The sequence below is a fragment of the Suricata suricatta genome, chromosome 7 (genome assembly GCF_006229205.1).
Source record: "Suricata suricatta isolate VVHF042 chromosome 7, meerkat_22Aug2017_6uvM2_HiC, whole genome shotgun sequence".
NCBI lineage: Eukaryota > Metazoa > Chordata > Mammalia > Carnivora > Herpestidae > Suricata > Suricata suricatta.
Window position 1 is genome coordinate 129,597,734 of NC_043706.1, and position 22,370 is coordinate 129,620,103.

A 22,370-nucleotide genomic window follows, 5' to 3' on the forward strand; every position below is an offset into this window, starting at 1 on the left:
ATGATAGCATCTAGTGATGGAAGTTAAAAAATACAAAGCAGGCACCAGTTCTATAGAAAATGTAGTGACATAAAAATGGTTTTTTAAAATTGAGAACTTGGGGTGTCTGCATGGCCCACTTTGCTGAGCATCCAACTCTTGACTTCTGCTTAGATCATGATCTCATGGTTGGTGAGTTTGAGACCCACATCGGGCTTGGTTCTAACTGTGCAGAGCCTGCTTGGGATTTTCTCTCCCTCCCCTCCCCCGCCCAAGCTCTCACTTTCTCTCTCTCAAAATAAACTAATTAATTAAAAAAAATAAAATAGAGAACTTGAAAGGGGCTTTAGCTCCATCAGGTCACCCACTTTGGTTTCCAGGCAAGGACACTGAGACCTGGTGTGACAAGGCAGCTTGTGGTTGAATCACAGCCGGGCGCCTGGCTTTCCATGTCCAGGGTGATTCTTAACCATTTCCCACAGGCTTTCTCAACTGCAGTATACACGGTTTATTATTAACCAAGTTGGTAGCCCAGAGGAAAGGCGTGTGAGTGTGTGCTGAAGGGTGCCAGGCAGGCCTGCCCAGGAAGGTACTTTTGATACCTTCAAGATGACCAACAGGTGCTGAAATAAAGTGTGATTCTAGATTGTTGATATGAAATCTGGATTGAGGGTGTTTAGAAGAATACTGTAAAGATAAAATGATTTTTAATGTCACTTTTAAAATGATACTGCATTTCAAGATAATCAAACTCGCCTTCTGTGTATTTTTTTCTAGGAAGCTCTTGTAGACTGCTACAAACCAACAGAGGTAAACAAATCCCTTTTCCTAAATGCCATGTTTGAATTTGTTTTTATTAAATCAGTTTGTATTTTTAAAGCTAAACAACCCTTCATGGGTTTGGTTATGTGTACACTAAGCAGCGGCTATTATCCACGAGTGAGGTGCATGTTTGAGTAGCGTTAACTTAAGTCTGTGCCGAAGCGTGTCTGGTTCAGGAAGACTCAAAATGAATGGCATTGGGTGTGTTGCTTGTTTTTATATAAAAACCAAATTCAAAGGTACTTATAAGAAAGGTTGGAATCATTTTAGTAAATGTCTTAGATTTATAACTGGAGAATACATTTAGTATTATAGATATGCATTTTTAAGAAGCTTAAAGTGAATTTTGTCATTCAGAAGAATTGCTTTTATTGGAAGAAGAAACTTTATGTTTTGTCTATATGTTTATCAAGTATATAAATATTAATGTAAAGAATAATGGATATTAGTTTGAGTAGACCAAAGCATTTAATATATACTCTCAAGAGTGAAAGCACAAACAGGGTAGAAATTAAGGATTTGATCAGTTATGAAAAAGATTGGTAATTGAGGTCCTTTTCATCTGTCCCTGTGATAAATCAGAGAAATTAGGAGATTCATTAGATGTTTTTTGTAATATCAAAGTGATGGTGGTAGGGCTTGGTATTTTCGAAGTGATATAATCACAAAGTGAGAAGGAAGCATACCTTCACAAAAGTGTGTAAGATTTAAAAGATTAGGGTGTTTTGTGATCATTTGGGTTGAGACCAAGTACTTATTTGAGCTTCAATCTTACATTCTCCAGTTTTCCTTTAGGTTGATTGCATCTCACGGTCATAGAAATTTTTAATTTTAATTTTTAAAATTTAAGTTATTAAACATATTTTTAAATTAATGTAATATATATTCATAGTTTTGAAAGCCAAAAGTACAATTAGGCTTATAAAGAAAAATTAACATTGCCTTTCTCATTCCTCAGTTCCTCTTCCTAAAGGTATATATTTTATATTTATATATTATATAGTTTTATATATCAGCACTTTTGGCTATTTTCTTATTATTTATTCTTATATTCCCAAATATTCATTCACTGTTTCTTTCATGTACTGGCTTAAGGGGAAATATAATAACTCCTTCACTATCCACATAATTTATTTTTCCCCATCCCCTTCATAAAGTTATTGGCCAGTATTTTTGTTGAATCAGTGGTCAAGGTTTAGAATATTATGATTTAAAGAAATGTTTTTCACTGCTAAGCTGAACAGTGAAATATGACCATGGCTCCTTTTTGGTATAACCCTTTGTTTTTCCTGGAATTGATAACTATCTTATCTTTAATTTGTCTAGTACCTATTGCTATTTTTGTTGAACTCTCCAAGATCTTTGTCAAACATGCAGTATATTTTCTGTATGCTCAAACCCAACATTACTATGCCCCCCACCCCAGACTTTCTTCTTGGTACCCCTGTGCAATAATCTGGAGAAGTTATTCTCTGGATCTGCTGAATAGCTGACTGTACTGAGATTTCTGTTCACTGCTGTCCTGTTTGTTAGATGCTTTGTTTCTTAAATCTCAGTCTTCCTCATTGTTGCGGGAGTACATTATCTAGTAACTTTTTGAGAAAGGATGCATAGAAGGTAAAATTTAAAATCTTTACATGTATGGAAATGTATCTTGGTTAATAGTTTGGATGGCATAGAATTCTGGGATAAAATTCCTTATTAAAATTCAAATTTATGGGGCACTTGTGTGGCTTAGTCAGTTAAGTTCCAACTCCTGATCTCAGGTCAGCTCATGATCTCATGGTTCATAGGATTGAGCCCCATGTAGGGCTCTGTGCTGACAGTGTGGAGCCTGCTTGAGATTCTTTCTCTTCTTTTCTCTCTGCCCTTCCTCTGCCTGCTCTCTTTCTTTCTCTTTCTCAAAATGAATAAACTTTAAAAAATCCTTTAATTTTGAGGCATCGCCCCATTTTGTCATTTGTGACTTCCATTCTCATACTTTTGTATGTGGTCTATTTTCTTCCCTTAATGAACTTTTAGGATTATCTCCATTCTGTGAAATTTTACAGTGATATGCTATAGTGTGGGTCATTTCCCCCCCCCTTTTTAATGCTTATTTATTTTTGAGAGAAAAAGAAAGAGATAGAGCATGAGCGGGGAACGGGCAGAGAAAGAGGGAAACACAGAATCAGAAGCAGGCTCCAGACTCTGTCAGCACAGAGCCCAATATGGGGCTTGAGCTCATAAACTTGTGAGATCATGACCTGAGCTGAAGTCCGGTGCTTAGCCAACTGAGCCACCCAGGTGCCCCAGTTTGGTTCTTTTTTATGCATGGCTGGGTACTTTGCAAGCTCTTTTAGTCTAAAGATTTGTGTCTTTCAGTTCTTAAAAAAAATCATTTATTATTTATTATTTTTATTAATTTCTTCCTTAGTATCTCATAATGCTACCTCTCCTGTTATATAGATGTAACATTTTCTGGATGGAGCCTCTAATTTCTCATCTTTTTCCTTTTGTTGTCCATCTACTTGATTTTTGGTTCTACTCCCTGGAAGAGTTCCCTGACTTTATCTTCTAGCCTTTTTACTGATATTTTAAAATTTCAGCTGTATTATTTTTAATATTTAAGAACACTTTCTTTATCTCTGTTCACTACTTTGTTTTAGTACTTCTTGCTTTGTGGATGCATTTTTATAATTCTTTTTCTCTTTGGGAATATTAATCAAATGTTTGATTTCTTTGTTTTCGCTTTTAAGATGTTTCTGTTGTCTGCATTGTCTCTGTTTTCTGTGAATCTCACCTTTTTTTCTTTATTTTCATTTGTCTTTGCTGATTTTTGGCAGCACGTCCATGTTTGAATGTTAGGAGCCAGTAAGCCTATTGGACCTGTTGTAGTGTGAGCACAGCTTGTCCATTGGCGGGTCTCACCATGGAGTGGCCAGGTTGCAAACCAGATTTTTGGTGGGGTGTGTGTGTGTGTGTGTGTGTGTGTGCGTGCGTGCATGCACGGAGCAAGGGGACTACTCAAAATGTCACTATTTGAATAGCTTTCTATTGGAGAGATTTTTTTTTTTTTAAAGAGTTTGACTTTCTAAATTCCTTGAAGACTTGATAGTTTGATTAGAGACCTTCTGGAAGCAAGGACAGGATGGAGGCAAGAGACCTCACCATTAGCTCTTTTTGGAAAAGAGCTTCTTTATTTATAGTTACCTGGGGGAATTAATACAAGGGATAAAATAATTAGCTATTTGGAGACATATTAAATTGTTGTGAAAGATTAGACAGTAATAGTAGAATTTAGTCATTAGGTCATTAGGATTTAGTCATAGGATTTAGTCATCAGGAAGGTGATGGATTGTGTCACTGAATTAACATGTGTGCAGGAGCGAGCAGTAGGGTGGCTGCCTAGGGTAGATCCAGACTGCTAGTGTAGACATGCCATTTACTCACTTAACCATGCCTTTCTTTACTCCTTGTCCTAGGGGGACAGTTCATGTTCTGAGATTTAGGTAAGAAGGGTTGGACTTTCATGAGCCCTATTCTCCTCCAGTTGTTGCAGTATCTGGGAAGCAAACTATTCACGCTTGTGAACAGCCATGCAGTTAAGTGAAGATGGTGAGCCTGGCTTCCCCCAGAACAAAAGTATTCCTCATCTGGTTTTTAGAAGGAGGGATAAGAGATGAAAGCATGTAATATTTGAATGTACTTTGGAGTTCCAAAGGAAGAAAGTAAGTAAGGCAGTGGAATTTACAAGTGAACATCTCTGTGTTCGTTAGCTCCTGGTTTCTAGAAATGGAAATGGTATAAAATGCTAAGGAATGGCAGATAATGTTCATTCATCCATTAAAGGGTCATTTCAGTAAAGGTTGGCACGTAGCTTATGATGATAAAAACCACAGCGTATTATTTTTCCAGAGCTCTGGAGTTCACATTGCAGTAACAAGCGTTATCTTATCTGACCCTCACAAGGATGACTTGAAGAAGAAAGTTGGGTTGTCTATGACCTCACAGCAGGGAGCAAAGGGAGTATTCAACCCTGAGTTTCTGACACCCGATTTTGTGTTCTTTCTTTCTGGCTGGCTGGCTGGCTTCCTAAACCATTTGACAACACATTTAGGACGTTGAAGGACTTTGTCCTATCCCAACTAAGTGCCTACTAACTAATGATATTCTTTTTAAAATAGTCTCTCCAGAGATGCTATTTTTTGATCAAAGGAGTTTACATACAATTTTATGTCACTTTGAAGTTAGAAATATGACGATGGTGTTGTTGCTGATTCAGGGATATTTATTTATAGTCTTCTTGCAGAGGTGGGGTGGGTGGTGGGAAGACTGGACTTCAAGACCAGAGTCTTATGTCAGCACGAGCACTACGTGTGTGTGACTTTAAGTGATTTTCTCAACTTCTCTGAGCCTCCGTTTCCTCCTCTTGATGGTTTTGCACTGATAATGCTTTTAGAGATAATAATAATAATAGCTAAATAATTACTAAGCATATGCAAAGGACTGATCTAAATAGATTATATGTATTAACTTATTTCTTCTTCACAACAAAGCCATGAGGTTGATACTATTGTTATCGGAATTTGAGACATAGAAGGAAAAGCTTGGCCACGTGCCTAAGATAATATAGTTAATAATTGGAAAAGTCAGGGTAAGCATACAGCCTGACACAGATTAGTTGAATCTGGTTCTTCATAAGGTAATAATTCTCCATTACATATTAAATATGCAAAATGCCCCAGTTCACCAAGGATGATATTCTTGAATTATTCAATTTGAAGAATACACTTTAAAAGAATCTGCTAATCTTACAGAAGTGATATCATGTTCAGGGTGTCATATGCTTCGGGTCTGTGGTTTCATTTTATGTGAGGCCCTGGCCAATCAGAAAAGAACTTGTATTTTCCCCATTTTGATTCATACTCCCAACTGTGGACTCTTTTTTATAAATTTCTTTTTTATTTTTGAAAGACAGAGAGACAGCATGAGCAGAGAGAGACACACACACACAAGAATCCAAAACAGGCTCCAGGATCTGAGCTAGCTGTCAGCACAGAGCCTGACACGGGGCTCGAACCCACGAACCGTGAGATCATGACCTGATCCAAAGCTGGATGCCTAACCAACTGAGCCACCCAGGAGCCCCCACCTGTGGACTCTTGATGTGCAAATCTTTTCTGACTCAGACCCTTCAAAACATAGCAGTATAATTGTCGTCACTACCCTAATGTGTTCGTGATTGATTAGTAAGAGGGGGGTTTTAATTTTTTCCCCTCGAGTAAACACCATTTCTGACGTAGCTGACATTAAAATAGAGCTGGTTTCAATGTAGAAAAACCAGAGGAAAAGGAGTAATTTCCTTTTGGTTATTACTTGGGTTTGAATGATCAGCGGTGACAGCAGGTGGACAGCATAGAGCCGTGAGGTGAGGTGTTGGGGCCAGCGAGCAGCACAGGAAGGAGCACAGCTCTCTTCCTATTTGTCACTCTTCCATTGCATGGTTTTCAAATCTTAGGATCACCTAGGAGCACTTCCATTGTACTGATGTGGTGGACAGAAAATGCATTTCATATGGGCTTGAGGGCTCTGTCTTACTGTCTGATATGGGGACTTGTCAGTCCAGTCAATGTACTTCTCAAAATCTCTTTTTATAGTTAATAACGGCTGTGCAATTGCTCTCTGATAAACAGCATATTATTTTCTGTGCGTTTGGTTCATTATTTGAAAGAGAGGTATGATGTTACATATCATTTGAGCAGTCAGAGCGTGTAGGTCAATATGCATCAGGGTTTGAGGCAGGATGACTAAGTCTGTGAGTAGGTGGTGAGAGGCGTCTCACTGGGTCCCAGTAGTCGACTGGGTCGTGGAAATGTCACAGAACCAGGAGAGTGCAGGAAGTGGATGTGTAACGATGGTTTGCAAATGGAAATTGACCAGCGTTTCTCGAAAGGCAGGTTTGCTTTGTTGTTCTCCCTGTGTTGACGGTAAGAAGGCAGGATCTTCTTTCTCCGTGGGGTCATGGTGACTCCAGCTCGCTTTTCTGACCAACTGTAGTGGGGCCCATTGTTAAGTTAGCCTGCTCACATCAGCTTTCTCTCCATTTAGCATTTTAACCTGTCCTGCAAAATATTGTTCAGTTACACGTACACAGAAATTCCTGGGAGCACTTAGAACTCCTGTTCTAAGCTGATTGCAATGAAGACAAAATATAAACTGGGTATTTACAACACAGGCTACGTGCGACTAGAGGAGACACGACTTGGCATTTTGCTATATTCTCTCTTTTCATTTGCTCAACAAATGTTTGTTGAACATCGATGTGCCTCTAACTAATCTAGGACTTAGATAAAACCTGTGTGTCCATTTGGAAAACAGTCTCCGGGGGACTGAGTGGCTCAGTCAGTTAAGCATCCCACTCTTGATTTCAGCTCAGGTCTCGTGATCTCAAGGTCGTGAGATCAAGCCCCGTGTCGGGCTCTGTGCTGACATCGTGGAGCCTGCTCGGGATTCTCTTTCTCCCTCTCCCTCTCTACTACTCCCCCACTCACAACCTTGAAAAAGTAAAAACAAAAAACAGTCTCTCATAAGTTCCCAGTTAACTGTGGTGAGAATTAAGTGCTTCTAGGATATTAAAATCAGAATAAAAGGACAGAAATACCATGATTTTCTAAATTAGTTACCAATTGCCTAATGGAACGTGATTTTAGGGGATCGTACTTGGTAAAGCCTAGGAAGTGGCCGTTTCACTCCGTTTAAATGGGTCCGAGTAACCACCTGCAGAGGAACCTTTTCTCCTGAGCTCTCATGGGGTTTCCTCAGAAAAAACTGCAATTTGGGGCTGGGATGGGAAGAGATCAGTGAGTTGCAATACGCCCTTTGGCAGCTGTCACCTTGAGAACAATGCTTTTGAACAGTGAGAGAACTGGGAGCCTTCGGAGCAAGCCTGGGATCAATGCAAATGGCATTCTAGTGGTTGTGGCCGTTGGCCGGGGTGGTGGGGGGGAGAGTCTTTCTCTGTTTTAGCGTAATTAGGCAGGTGAGTAATAAAGGATTGGGGTTTATTAACCAGAAAGAAGCGTAACTTTTCCAAGTGGCCGAAAGGATTTGATCCCAGTATGGCACTTGCTCACACACTTTCATGAGGGCTCTTTAGGCAGCAGGACCCTCTGTCCAGGAGAAGGTGCTGGACCTAGCATTTGGACCCATATTTAAGTCCACCTCCCTTGCTCTATTTCTCGCTGCCTTTCTCGGAATCTTATTAGGTCAGCACAAGCTGCTCTTTGGAATATTCATAAATCTGAATAAGATTGCCGATATGGAGGGGCGCTTGGGTGGCCCAGTTGGTTAAGCGTCCGGTTTCGGCTCCGGTCATGATCTCAGGGTCTGTAAGTGTGAGCCCCACATCGAGCTCTGTGCTGACGGCTCAGAGTTGGAGGCTGCTTCAGATTCTGTGTCTCCCTCTCTCTTGGCCCCTCCCCCCTCTCAAAAATAAACATTAAGAAAATTAAAAAAAAAAAGCAACAAGATAGTCTTCATGGAGGAAAATCAACCCAGTAGGGTTAGGTAAGCTTGCCAAAGACATGCAGTCAGAGAACAAAACTCTGCACTTCTTTTTTGGTCTGTATTCAGCGCTCTGCAGAGTTAGGGAGCAGTAAGCCCATCCTCGCTTCTGACACCAACGGTAAATTTAGGGGACACCAAGGCCATACTGAGGTTTGATAATCTGCCGGAAGCACCCATGGCATTTGCTGAGAGTTTCTATTTGCATAATTTCATGTTTGTACCGTCAGTGGCTACACATGAAAATCAGCCAAGGGAAAGGTACATGGGGCATTGTCCAGAAACGTTCCAAACAGAGTGTCCAGCTGTCCTTTCTTGGTGGAGTCCTGGACAGTGTTGATTCTCTCCACTGTGTCATGTGACAGCATGTACAGGGCATCGCCAACCAGGGGAGCTCACCCAAGCCCTGATGCCCAGAGGTTTCATCGGGACTTGGGTCACACAGACACGGTAGACTCCCCCAAGGCCGACTTCAGTTCCAAGTCCCTTGGTATGATGAGCTGACATCAGATGACTCCACTCTAAGTAACCTTGTAGACTCTCCAGCTTGGCCCAAGGCCCCCAGGTAAACAAGATACTTTTATGAAGCAAATATTCTAAGGCCTTGGAGCCCTCCAGGAACTGGGGGCAGAGACTGGCCCTCTTTTTGGGCGAGGTGAAATTCTTCACTATATACTCCTAGAAGCAGGATCACCCTGAAAATACTGAAAATGATGACAACAACCATAATTGTGACACAAGGAAAGAAGAAGATGCTATTGTAGGAAGAACCCGTGGGTCTGGCTTTGGATGCTTCTCCCCCAGGAATTAATGATTCCTGTTTTTTTTAAACACGTGATGGAGGAGGTACAGGCTTCAAAGGACAGCAGACCTTTAAGTGGCTGGCATTTTTGAATGACTGATTGTGATTTTATGGCCTTATCTTTTTTCATTAAATTCAGAATGAATCATCATGTTTTAAAAGCTGATCAACCCTAATTATGAAACAGCTCTACATTCTCTTCTTGTGTTTAGCCTTACCTGAACAGAAGAAAGAACATGAATTAAAGGCAACTTGACACATGACTTTTGGACTTCTATATCTTTAGCAAAGGGAGTCACAATTAAAAAAGAAACCTCACAGTTTTTAAATTCAGTAAGAGTTTATCTTAACAAGATTCAGGCATTTGTAGCAAATAATATTCTCCCTCATTGATAATGGGACCCTTGATAAAATTAGCTTTCCTAGTGATTATAAAGTAGGAGATTATAATTTTGCTGGATTTCCTCCACCGATTATTTACTGTGGTGGGATTATTAATGTGGATTATACTTTACATTTCTGAATAGTAAGTGTACATGTTCTAAGAAGTCTATTAGTAAATGAGGAAAGAATGAAATGCCAGTAAGGTTGAATATGGTGAGGGCAAATTAACCGTTTTGCTGCATACAAATAAAGGTTAGAATTTGGGTACAAAATAACTAGTCCAAGAGCAGTGGTCTGAGTCTCTAAAATAGATTAATGGGACTGCTTTTGCCAGCACAACAAATTAATCTCTAAAGGCGGATAGTCAAGAAAATAAATGGACAAAATAGTGTCAATGGTTTTAAGTGAAAGGAAGGGAAAAAAGAAAAACAGCCAGGATGCAGTTAAGACCTTCAGGAATTTCTGTTGGCAGGAGTGATTATAACAACAATACCCATAACAGATTCACAAACCTCTTTTCATATAATGAAAAATAGGATCAGGTCTGGTGTGCACTGTGAGCCAATGAACCTCTCTAAAGATAAGCAATGCTCTCCCCACCCCATTTCCCCAAAAGAGGGGAAAATTAAATATTCATTGGTGAATGATACTAGTGCTCATAGTGCTGAAATGCCAGTGAAGGCAGGGAGCAAATCCATGAGTCACACAAGGCTGGGGACACCCCAAAGCTGTTTGTCCGAGCTGACTCACTGCCTGTTGGGCCTCCTGTGTGACCTGGATGTGCGAGCCAATAAAGATTTACAGCGTGACTTTTAAATGCTTAGCTGGTTCTTTGGGTGAGGACACTTTGCCGTTGGGGACGATTCTCAGGTGTTGCCATCACTTTTTTTTTTTAATTTTTTTTAAATGTTTTTTATTTATTTTTGGGAGACAGAGACAGTATGAGCAGGGGAGGGTCAGAGAGAGAGGGAGACAGAATCTGAAGACAGGCTCCAGGCTCTGAGCTGTCAGCACAGAGCCTGACTCGAGGCTCGAACCCACAAACTGCGAGATCATGACCTGTGCTGAAGCCGGACACTCAACTGACTGAGCCACCCAGGCGCCCTTTGCCATCACTTTTAAAAGAGGCAGGTACAACCCTTCCATTGCCCTCGCCTTATTGCAATGTCAGTGGATTTGGAAATTCCTTTTTCTCTCTCCCTGATCACACTTTGCCTCTGACAGATGGCAGACTTTTGGGAAGAAGTGTTAGGTAGAGCTCTGTAAAACTTGTGTGGTGTCTTGGTTCTGCTGTCGTTGGACGGTAAGACTCGGGATCTGGAGCAGATGGCCCTTGGGAATATGCATTTTTAAGGAAGTGACCGGTGCATTGATTGGGATGACAATGAACGGACAGTACATGGGGGAGTCCCTGATCCATGCATATCCCAACTTTCAGAATCTTCACCTGCTGCTGGTTCTCTCTTCACTCCACCCTGGGCTCGTGTCAGGGGTGGGTGATATTTTTGAGAAAAGCAGGTTCAGCGTTCAGAGTTCTGCTGGGCATCCTTTATGGGAGCTCGAATGATCTGCACGATTGTTGTGACTGGTGACACCACTCACTGAGCAGCAGTTTTAACCCTATCTTTCAAAAGTCCCTTTGTGGGGAAATACTTCTAATTAGACGGCTACCGCATAATATCCATTTGTCTTTTTAAATGACTCTAAACGCTTGAAAGAATGACGTAAGTGTAGTTTAGTTATGCACAAAGTGGTGATTTGCGATGAGGCCGTGATTTCTCCTTTTCCCACTCTGATGGACCCACCGTTGTCAAAGCAGTGCAGTATCATCAATGACTGTAACAGATGAACCGCTTTGAGTGACAAGGGAAAGGTCCCAGACGCCTGGCTCTGGTGATAATTACAGAATGTGTGTCCATCTGCCGCCTCTGGCACAAGCTGGAGCAGGCAGGAGGGGATGGAAGCTAAAAGCCACAGGGCCCAGTAGGGATGGGGGGACAAGAACTCAGAGTGTGGCACTGGATGCCGTGCCCTGTGACAGTGCCACCCGGCAGAAACTCCAGGGCAAGGACGGACCTTCTGTTTTCGCGGCTGCTGCCAGATCAACCTCACAGAGACACGCTGTGGCTTTTATCTTTCTTAGAAGTCTCTCATAAATCAGGTGGCTGCGTGTTATATAAAGTCGGGTTTACTGGGTCACTGGATGTGTTTCTTTTCTTTTTATTACTTCTTTGATCTGTGTGTGTGTGCACGCGTGTGCACACGAGCGTTCCCGGCTCCACCCTTCTCCAAATGCTTCTCATCTTCCCCAGCCCCCCAGGCTGTCTAGTTTTCCAGTGCTTCAAGAAGAACCTTTAGAATCTTCCTCCATAGCGGCTGGGGCCAGATGATACTTTGTACAATCCCCACCACACACACACACACACACACACACACACACACACACACACAATTAGTGCACAAAGATTCTAGTGTCTCCTCTCTCTGCTCTTTCACTTAGCTGCCACAGTTGTGTGATTAAGTTATTTCCTGCATGTATTCCTTTACTTTGTAAACCTTTGCAGAGCACTTCCTGTATATTTAGTTCATGCATATATTGCTTTAGTCTGTACACCTTCACCCAGCACCTCCTGTGTATTAAACACAGTGCTAGGAAACCAAGGAATAGGACTCTTGCAATTAAGCAGGAGCAATAAATCTGCATGTAGATTATCTTGCATGCTTTGTAACTACATCAGTCATGTTTTGCAGATTTTCTTCAGCTTGCTGATTTGCCCAGCATTAGATTTCTGAGATTTGCCCATGTTGACATAGAAGGTTCTAGTTCATTCATTTTTATTGCTGTATGGCATTCTTGTGTATTACTGTAACTTACCCATTCTTCTGTTGATACTCATTCAGGCTGTGTCCAATTTTTCATTATTATGAATAATGATGTATAAAACAACTCTGGATCTGTTGACTCGCGTACAAAGTGTCTCCAACAAATATACCAAGAAACGGAATCGCTCTGAGAACTCTGCACCGGCTTGCGCGCCCCCAGCAGGGTTTGAGAATTTTCTTTTAACCTCATCATCCCCGTGCCTGGTGCTGCCAAACTGTAGGATTCTTGTCAGTCTGATGATATCTCGTTGTTTTGACCTACCTTTTCATGATTGTTAGCTAGGGAGGTTGAACACATTTTTCTTCCCTGTGCTTATGGGCTGTTCATGTTGCCATCTTTGGGAATTTCCATTTTAAATCCCTTGTCCACTTTCTTTTGACTTGTTTGTGTTTTTCTTTTTGATTTTTGAGAGTTATCTATTGTGGGTGGCCATCCTTTGACCTTTGCATGGGTTGCAAGTGTATTTCACAAACCGTGGACCTTATTCCTCTTGTGTTGTCTTTTGTGTACAGAAGCCTTAACACTGGAATTGTAGTCAGATTTATTAATGACCTCCTTCATGGCTTGTGCTCTTCAAAGATTCGTGTCTAAGAAACCCTGTACTACCCAGTGTCTTAGAGATAGTCTCCTTAGAGTTTGTCCTAAAACTTTTCACTTTTACTTTTTACACCCAGGTATTCAGACTGTCTTGGACTTATTTCTGTGTATGGTGTGAAATAGGGACTCATTTTACATTTGCCACAGTGTCCCAGTACCATCTATTGAGCACCGACTGATATGTAATCATCGTGTATGGTATATCAAATTTTTCTAATGTGTAGGACTTACTTCTGGCTGTTTGTCTGTCGCTGTGCACTGTCAAAATTGTTGGGGCATTAAAATCTGTTCATAGCAAGGGCCAGGTGAACCCCCAATTTTCTTATTCAAACTGTCTTAACTATTCTCAAAAAGCTATACTTTCTCAGAATTTCATTATATTTATAAATTAATTGGAGGTAAATGTAAGACGTATATGATGGTTTTTTCAGGACACAATAATGGAAACTGAATCCCTCGGGGTGAGGGATAAGTCTGAGGAAGGGCTCGGTAACAATAAGTTTACTTTTGGACATTTTGAGACAAATGTGCCCATGTGACATCGCGAGGGGAGAAAGTCGAAGACTCACAAAGACAGTGTGGAGGAGAGTGGGCAAGCCCCTCACGAGAAAAGAAAAGAGTAGAAAAAAGAAAAAAGAGTATCTTATCCCCTCACGCTCACTCGATGGCTAAAAACCGAAAAGGCGCGGAGTACACGTGAGACCGTGGAACGCCCAGGCCTCTCCTGCTCCTGCAGGAATGGAAAACGGTGCGGCAGCCCCTGAAAACTGGGGGCTCCTGCAAAGTGAGACATATGTTATACACCTCTGCCTCGGCACTGCTAGGTTTTTACCCAAAGGAAAGAAGAAATGTGACCACACAAATACTTGTACATGTATATTCATAATAGCTGTACTCACCAGGCTCAAAAATGTGAAACAAAGCAAAATGCCCAGGAGCTGGTGAATGGATGAACACATTGTGGTATATCCATACGATGGAGTACTAGTCAGCCGTATAAAAGACTGAACGGTTGATACACACAACAATATGGATGAATCAGAAACACTAAGTTGAGTGAAATAAGCCAGGCATAATTGTACATAATGAATAATTCCCTTTACATAAAATGCCAGCTGTAGACAGAAAACCAGGCTTGGGCAGAGGGAGAATGAGCTACAGAAGGAGATATGAAATTTTAGAGTGGTGGAAATGATCTGATATTTATTTGTTTGTTTATTTAATGTTTATTTTGAGAGTGAGAGAGAGCGAGCTCTAGAGTGAGTGGGGTGGAGCAGAGTGATAGAGAAATCTCAAGAAGGCTCCATGCTGTTGGCACAGAGCCCAACACAGGGTTTGAACTCATGAACTGTGAAATCATGACGAGCCAAAATCAAGAGTCAGATGCTTAAATGACTGAGCCCCCCAGGCGCCCCAATCTGACCTTTAAACAGGTGCAATTTTATGGTACTGTGACTTATATAAGAAATACATATATTTGGTCATTCAGATGACCAAAATATATCTCTGATTCACAGTTCCTGACTCACAACTCCCCAGACCCTCAGAATCTCCTGAGCCATAAGAGCAATGGGGGCATCTGTTGTCAGAATACTCGGTTGGGCTCTTGTCCTCAGTTCCTGAAAAGCTTCGGAACCACAGGTGACATGGGTGTGTCCTGTTATTTGTAACAAGCCCGTTTCTACCACAGCTGGGTTTATGTGAATGGGGAGACTTTCGTAAAGCACCTGATGGGGGCTGGTTGTCAGAGGAACCAACCATGCCCGTGAGGTGGGGACTTTGCATTCTACGCCCTGATTTCCGGGATGGAGGAGGGGCTAGAGGCTGAATCAATGGCCAGTGCATTTATCATTCAGGCCTAGTAATGAAGTCTCTGTAAAAACTTGACAAGGACTGGGTTTGGCGATCATGTGCTTCTGTGCTGGGCTCCAAGCTCTGCGAGGACAGAAGTTCCATTCCTGATGACCTTACCTGTGTGTTTCTTTATCTGGCTATTGATTCATATTCTTTAATACCCTTTGTAATCTGTCGGTAATCTAGTGAGTAAACGGGTGTTCCTGAGTTCCATGAACAGTTCTAGAACATTAATCACATCCAGGGTGCGGGTCATGGGAACCTCTGATTTGTAGCCAGTTAGTCAAAAGCACAGGTAACAGCCTGGACTTGGCATTGGCATCTGAAGTGGAGGACGGTCCTATGGACTGAAACTTTTACCCGTGGACTCTGATGTTATCACCAGGTAGATAGTGTCGGAATTGAGTTGAATCCTTGGACACACTGCTGGTGTCAGAATTGCTTGTTGATGTCAGGAAGCTTTCACATGCACGCACACACACACATACACACACACATTGGCATTGGGTCCAAGGACTCTTTCACATGTATTGTTCATAAGTTATTTGTCAATAAGGTTGATAACCAAAAGCAAGCAGAAAGGAAGGAAGGAAGGAAGGAGGGAAGAAAACAAAGGAGACAGAAAGAGAAAGAAAGAAAGAAAGGAAGGAAGGAAGAAAGAGGGAGAGAGAAAGAGGAAGGAAGGAGAGAGAAAAAAAGAGAAAAAAGAAAAGAAATGAATGAAAAAAGAGTGAGAGGAAAGAAAGAAAAGAAGAAGGAAGGAAGGAAACAGGAAGGAAGGAAAGAAGGAGAGATAGAGGAAGGAAGGAAAGAGAAAGAAAAAGAGAAAGAAAGGAAAGGAAAGAAAAAGAAAGGAAAGAAGGGAGAAAGGAAAGGGAAGGGAAAGAGGGTGGAAGGGAAGGGGGGGGAGGAAGGGAGAGAAAGAGGGAGGAAGGGAAAGGGAAGGGAAGGGAAGGGAGGAGAGAGGGAGGGAGGGAGGAAGCTGCCCTGAGCCCGTCGATGGTAGAGACCTTGGTCAGGGCATGTGGCGGCCAGGAGCGCTGGCTGGCCCGGCGGAGTCTGGGTTTCAGTGGGCAGAGAGGTCAACACTCCGGCTTCCGCTCTTCTTCCTTTTCTCCTTCTCTCTCTCCCCTTTGTGCTCCCTCCGCCTCTTCCTTTTCTTCCTTTCTAATTTATACGTTAGCTCTGATAGAAGGCAGCTGTTTAGGGCTTTGACGCTACTTGGGTGCTGGGAAGAGGCTATGCTCAGAAGGGAGGGAAGGTTCCTGCTCTGGGGACACCACGCTTACCTGGCAAACACAGTCCTTTGCATATCTGGTCAGCCCTTCCCCCATATGTAAAATTTTTTTTAAATTGCTGTGTTTATCACACACACGTCAGGTCATTTTAATTTGGTTTGAAATTAGACTAAAATGACCTATCCTGGTTGCTTAATAAAAAAGGTCTGGGGAAAAAAAAAAAAAAAAAAGGCCCCCCCCCCCCCCCCCCCCCCCCCCCCCCCCCCGACCCAGGCGCCATGGTACAGAGTGAGGGAATCATATCGTCTGTTCCCAGGGGTGAGTCCAGGTTTCTTATGGCTTTATTTAAATGCAGGGTTGGAATCTTGGTCTGACCACTCAGTAACTGTGTGACCTGGGGCAAACCTCTAAGCCTGTTATGAGACGGTCGTGATGATTAAATGAGACCGTACATGAAAACGCCGAGAGTGCTTGTCACATAAAAGATGCCCGATAAGTAGGCATTGTATCTGAACCCCAGACAGGCCTTCAGTGTCCGGGAGAGCTTGGCACTGTGCTGCACACAACAGAAGGTGCACGGCGTGGGAAAGAGTGGTCCCCAGGTGAGTCCATGAATAAAGAGGTGAATGCAGAGTGCTCTCAGATACAAAATTAGTGCCCAGGACTGAGGTGGGGGGGAGGGGCCCAGGGTCGTTTAGAGAGGTGTTTATTAAGAGACAGAATTTCTTGTTGTTTCAAGGGAGGAGAGTTAGGTGGAGGGAAGGTAAGGATTTCACCTGCAGCCTGACAGAGGCCATGTTGCAAGACATGCTTCGGATTCTGGGTCTCCCTCTCTCTCTGCCCATCCCCAATTCATGCTCTGTCTCTGTCTCTCTCAAAAATAAATAAACATCAAAAAAATTTTTTAAAGTATCTTGGAATTATGACTTTCTTTTAGCCCGCCGTCCTTTGGAAGAGGCGGAGTGGGAGAGGCAGGAGAGGTCCCAGGCCTGGCCTGGGCAAGGGCGGTGTAACAGTCTGTCTGCCCACAGGACCCTCATGCACACACTTGGCCCTGGGGTCCCGTCTCATGTTGACACAGCCTATTTCCATGTCTGCCTTCCTCGCTGGCCTGGGAGCCACTGTCAGGCAGAGCCTTTCCGTTTCTCTGCATGCCAGCGCGTGGGGCAGAGCCTGGCACATGGTGGGGTGCCTATACATTGAGCTCAATTGGCTTCAAGAGACATGGGTTCAACTAATTTCTCTGTGAGCTTGGACAATTACTTATAATGAACTAGAATATTCATTTTTCTCATCTATAAAACGGAAACGATAAAACTTACTACACTAGATTAAATACAGTAAAATGTAAACTGGCTACACAGAGAAGGCCTTCGAGAATTGTTCATTCCCTTCCTTTTCTTTAGATGGAGCACACCCCGTGCCCAACCCTTGTACAGAACCCACATCCACCAGGGGGTCTGCGTCCAGCCTCACCCATCGTTTTAGCTGGGGATTGAAAAGGTCAAAAGGGAGTGGAGGATGCCCTTTTTTGAGTATTGCAAAAGAGTATGTCCTTTGTGGTTAGAGAATCACTTTCTTGTGGAAATATTGCATATGGGGAATCACCTTATTCACCCTTTTTTTCCGCATGTTCTGTGTGGACAAGTCATGCGGTACGAGGCTGAGGACTGCTTGAAGTTAGGGTTTCTTTATAAACACACACAGACGATTCACCGAGATAGATGTGTTCTGAGCCATAAATCAGGCCTCAAATTTTAAAAGATTCAAGGCATACAAAGTACATTCTTTAAATAATATAATTAAATTAGAAATCAGTAACAGAAAGATGTCTGGAAAATCCCCAGATATTTGGAAACTAAAGGGCCCATTTCTGAATCACTCCTGGGCCAAAGGAGGAATCAAATATGAAATTAGAAACTATTTTGAATTGAATGAAGTGAAAACCAATTATATCAAAAATTTGTGAGATGCAGCCAAAACGGTGCTTAGAGGTGAATATAGAACCTAAATGTCTGTATTAGGAAAGGTTTCAATAAATGACTTTAGAATCTGCCTTAGGAACTCGGAAAAGAAGAGCAAAATAAGATGAAGGTTAAACTCAAAATAAGGTGAAGAAAGGAAATCATGAAGATGAAAGCAGAAATCAGTGAATTATAAGCCAGAAAATCAATAAAGAAAATCAGTGAAGCAAAAGCTTATTCTCCAAAAGGAGTAATACAGTCGATAAACTTCTAGTCCAAGCGGAAAGAAAGATAGGAGACAAGTTACCAATATCAGGAATGAGACAGGTGACATCACTATGGATTCTACCGATGTTTTGAACCTCATGCCAATAAATCCAGCAGCTTATGTGAAATAGACAAATGTCTGTAAAGACATAACCTACCAGTACATACAAAGCAAAGCAAAACAAAACAAAAAAACTCCAGACCCGGGTGGCTTCGCAAGGGAATTTTTCTCAGACATTTACAGAAGAGCTCTGTAAAAACCTTTCCCAAACTTGAAAAGAAAGGAACACTTTTCAATTCATTCTACAGGGCAAGCAGGACTCTGATATTAAAACCAGACAAAGACATAATAAAAAATGTAGCCAAATATTCCACATTAGCATAGCCACAAAATTTCTAAAGAAGGTTCTGTCAAATTGAACTCAACATTATATATATATAAACATCAAAGAACAATCAGTGTAAGTCCCCATGTTAAGAAACTAGGAAGAAAAAGCCCTTTCAATAATTATGTCAAATGATACAGAAAAAGCACTTGGCAAAATCCAAGCTCTATTCCTGGTAAAAATTCTCAGCAAACTAGGAATAGGAGGGAAATTCTTAAACTGTATAAAGGACATCTGCAAAAGGTAAAAGTCTACAAAGGGCTGCTGTAACTAACAAGTGAGCTCAACAACCTTGCAGGATATTAGGTAAATATATGCAAATCTACACCGGCGACAATTGGAAATGGAAATATGCCCTTTATAATAATATCAAGAATATTAAACACAGGAATAAAACTGACAAAAGATGCATAATATCTGTATACGGAGAACTATCAAACATTGCTGAGAACATCCATAGCTGATGTTCATAGGTTGACTTATAAATTCAATGCAGTCTCAACCAAAACCCCCACACAAGTTTTGGGTTTTGTTTTGTTTCTTTGGTAGAAATTTACAAGTTGATTCTAAAATTTTTAAGGAAATTTTAAAGACCTAGAATAGTCAAAACAATTTTATTTTAAAAGGTCATCAAAGGTGGCAGACTGATATGACCTGATTTTAGGACTTCTAAAGCTATCCTTAGAAGACAGTGCAGTGTTGGCATAAATAAAACAAAAAACTCCAGACCCAAGGGACTCCACAAGGGATTTTTATCAGACAGTTGTAGAAGAAATTATACCAACTCTGTACAAACTCTTCAGAAACTTAAAAAGGAAGGAATACTTCCCAACTCATTCCATGAGGCAAGCAGCACTCTGCTACTAAACCCAGACAAAAACGTAATAAAACAACTAGGTCAGCAATTCAGCCCTTCCAATCTTAGGTATTTACCCAAAAGAGATGGAAGCATGTCCCAGACAAAGACTTTTATATGAATGTTTTAAGCACCTTTGTTTATAATAGCCCCATACTAAAAACAACCCAAATTTCCATCAACAGGCAAATGGATAAATAAACTGTGATATTCCTGTACAACATAATGCCACTCAGCAATAAAAAAAAAGAAATGAGTTATAAATAAATCCAAAATGTGGCTGAATCTCAAAATAATTATGTTTAATGAAATGAACCTAAAAAGTAGGTAGTATTATGGTTCCTTTTGTATAAAACTCTAGAAAATGCAAATTAATAGTGACAGCATATTCCCCAGGAACGAGAAGAGCAGGGGGAGGAGAGAAGGATTGCAAAGGAGCCTAAGGAAACTTCTGGAGGAATTGAATGTGTCCATTATGTTGATGGCACAGATGGTGTATTTGTGCTGGTCGTATGCCTTAAATATGTGCAGTTTATGACATGTCAATTACACCTTAATAAAGCTGTTTACCAAAAGAAAGTCATTGTGAACCTTTCAGTGGCAGGAGTTTCCATCTGAGCCATCTGCTAAAACTTGCCCCAACCAGAGCACAATGGCCCCTTTCTTGCCAACTCTGGCTTTGAATCTGTCTTGACTTTCTTAACCTCTCACTGGGACTTGGCTTGATTGAATGCCTCTTCTTTCTAGAAAAATGTTCTTTTCTTGACTGCTTAACAGCATACTCTTGGGTTTTCCTACGTTCCATTGGTTTCTCCTTTTCAGTCTCCTTTGCTGACCCCAAGACTTCTCCCAGACCTCGCTTGTTAGGGGGCCTCTGACCTTGGTCTTCAGCCTTCCTTTACTATTTACACTTTCCTTGATGCCTATCTCATGGAGCCTTGGGATTCAAAGTGTTGTCACCTGCGCTGTCCAACAGAATTTTCTGAGATGACAAACATTCTATAGCGCCAGTGCCCAGTATAGTGGCCACTGGCCATATGTAGCTACTGACTGTTTGAAATGTGACCACAGTGTGAATAAGGAACTGAATTTTAAGTTGTGTTTAATTCCATTTGTTTACATTTAAATAGCTACACTATATCATTTATATTATAGAATATAGAAATATATTGCATATAAATATACTCTCAATATGTATCTATATTTGTATTATTTATATTTATACTACTTATGTATGTGGTTGAGGGCTACCGCATCATTTGACCTTAGTCTAGATCATTGTATTTATAAACTGTGGCCAGTAACCCATGAACTGGGTCTTGACCTTTATTTTTTTTTCAAAATAAAATATCAAGGGGCATCACATATAGTAAGAGTTATGTTTTTTCAAGAAACCTTTTATTTCAGTCCTGTGTCTCCGTGGCCTAGGGTCCTCTATGTGTGTGGGTCACATGCACTTTTTTACGGGACTCGTTTTTTGGTTGTAAGCCACCAATTCAAATGCTGGTGATGCCTGTTGTTTATGTCTTCAGCCCAGAGCTGAGACGCCAGGTCATGTTTATCTGTCTTCCCAAGATCCCCCTCACGTATGCAAGGGACACCCCAAGTCTGTAAACCTGCTCTGTTCCCCCTTCAGTTAGCCCTCACCTCAGCATAATGGCCCCACCTTTCTTCCAGGTGCTGAGGGTCCATTACATTAATCCCCCTTTTCCCTGTCTCTCCCCTGTTTTACTGGGGTCCCACATTCAGTCTAGCAAGGTCTTTTGGCGCTGCCTCTGAAATGGATCCCACTTAATTTCTGTTTTGATTTTCATAAACTTTAAGGCCTTGGCATCCCTAGTCTAGATCCCTGTAACAGGTCCAAACTGGCTTCTCTTCCCTTCTTGTCTCTATAAAATCCGTAGTCGACATGACAGTCAAAGGGATCTTTTAAAAACCAAAATCAGATAATGTTGCTTCCCTACTTAAAAGCCACTGGTGGCTTTTTATTGCATCAAGAATACTCTCTCAGGGGTGCCTGGGTGGCTCAGTCGGTTGGACGTTGACTTCAGCTCAGGTCATGATCTCGCAGTTTGTGGGTTCAAGCCCCATGTTGGGCTCTGTGCTGACAGCTAGCTCAGAGCCTGGAGCCTGTCTTCAGATTCTGTGTCTCCCTCTCTTTCTGACCCTCCCCTGCTCATGCTGTCTCTCTCTGTCTCTCAAAAATAAATTAAAAAAACATTAAAAAATAAAAAAAAAAGAAAGAATACTCTCTCAGCACCTTACTGCGGCCAGCAAGCCCAGGCAAGCTGACTCTAGCACCTTTCTGTGCCAGGAACACCCCCACCTCCTTGCTTGTTTCTCCGCAGGGCCTTTGCACATGTGTGATGGCCCAGGCCCCCAGACTTTCTTCGAGCTGGCCTCTCTATTAATTTAGATCTCACATCAGATGTCATTTCCTCAAAGGGGCAGCCTTTCTCTGACTAAATTAGTGTCCCCAACCCAAGTCTGAGTGATCTGTTTTGGAAGTAAATGAGATATATTGTTACGTACATAGAGAATTTTTGAATAGTATGAACAGAGTAGTTTTGATTAGAGACTCTTGAATCTTCCTTGAGAATTATCTGTAATCATTAAAATCCTTCTATGCAAGTTTCTGTATGGGGAATAAATAGTGGTCTTGTGTTTTATAACTTCGCTGAGTACCTCATTCTGCAAATTTAATGAAAAGTTATTTATTGAAGTTTTTATCACTAAGATTACTGCACATCATGATTGATTTTTCTGAGAAAATTTGAATTTGCTTTAAATTA

At 41.5% G+C, this 22,370-nt stretch overlaps 1 protein-coding gene across 1 annotated transcript in view; it reads left to right on the forward strand.

Annotated features, from left to right (window-relative positions):
- Nucleotides 1-22,370, forward strand: part of PPP1R14C (protein phosphatase 1 regulatory inhibitor subunit 14C) — a gene marked incomplete at its 5' end in the record, with an annotated part of 86,328 nt that overhangs the window by 60,181 nt on the left and 3,777 nt on the right. The window contains one exon of the mRNA XM_029945432.1: nucleotides 757-789. Within this exon, the coding sequence (XP_029801292.1) occupies nucleotides 757-789 (33 nt within the window). The remainder of the gene's footprint in view (nucleotides 1-756; nucleotides 790-22,370) is intronic.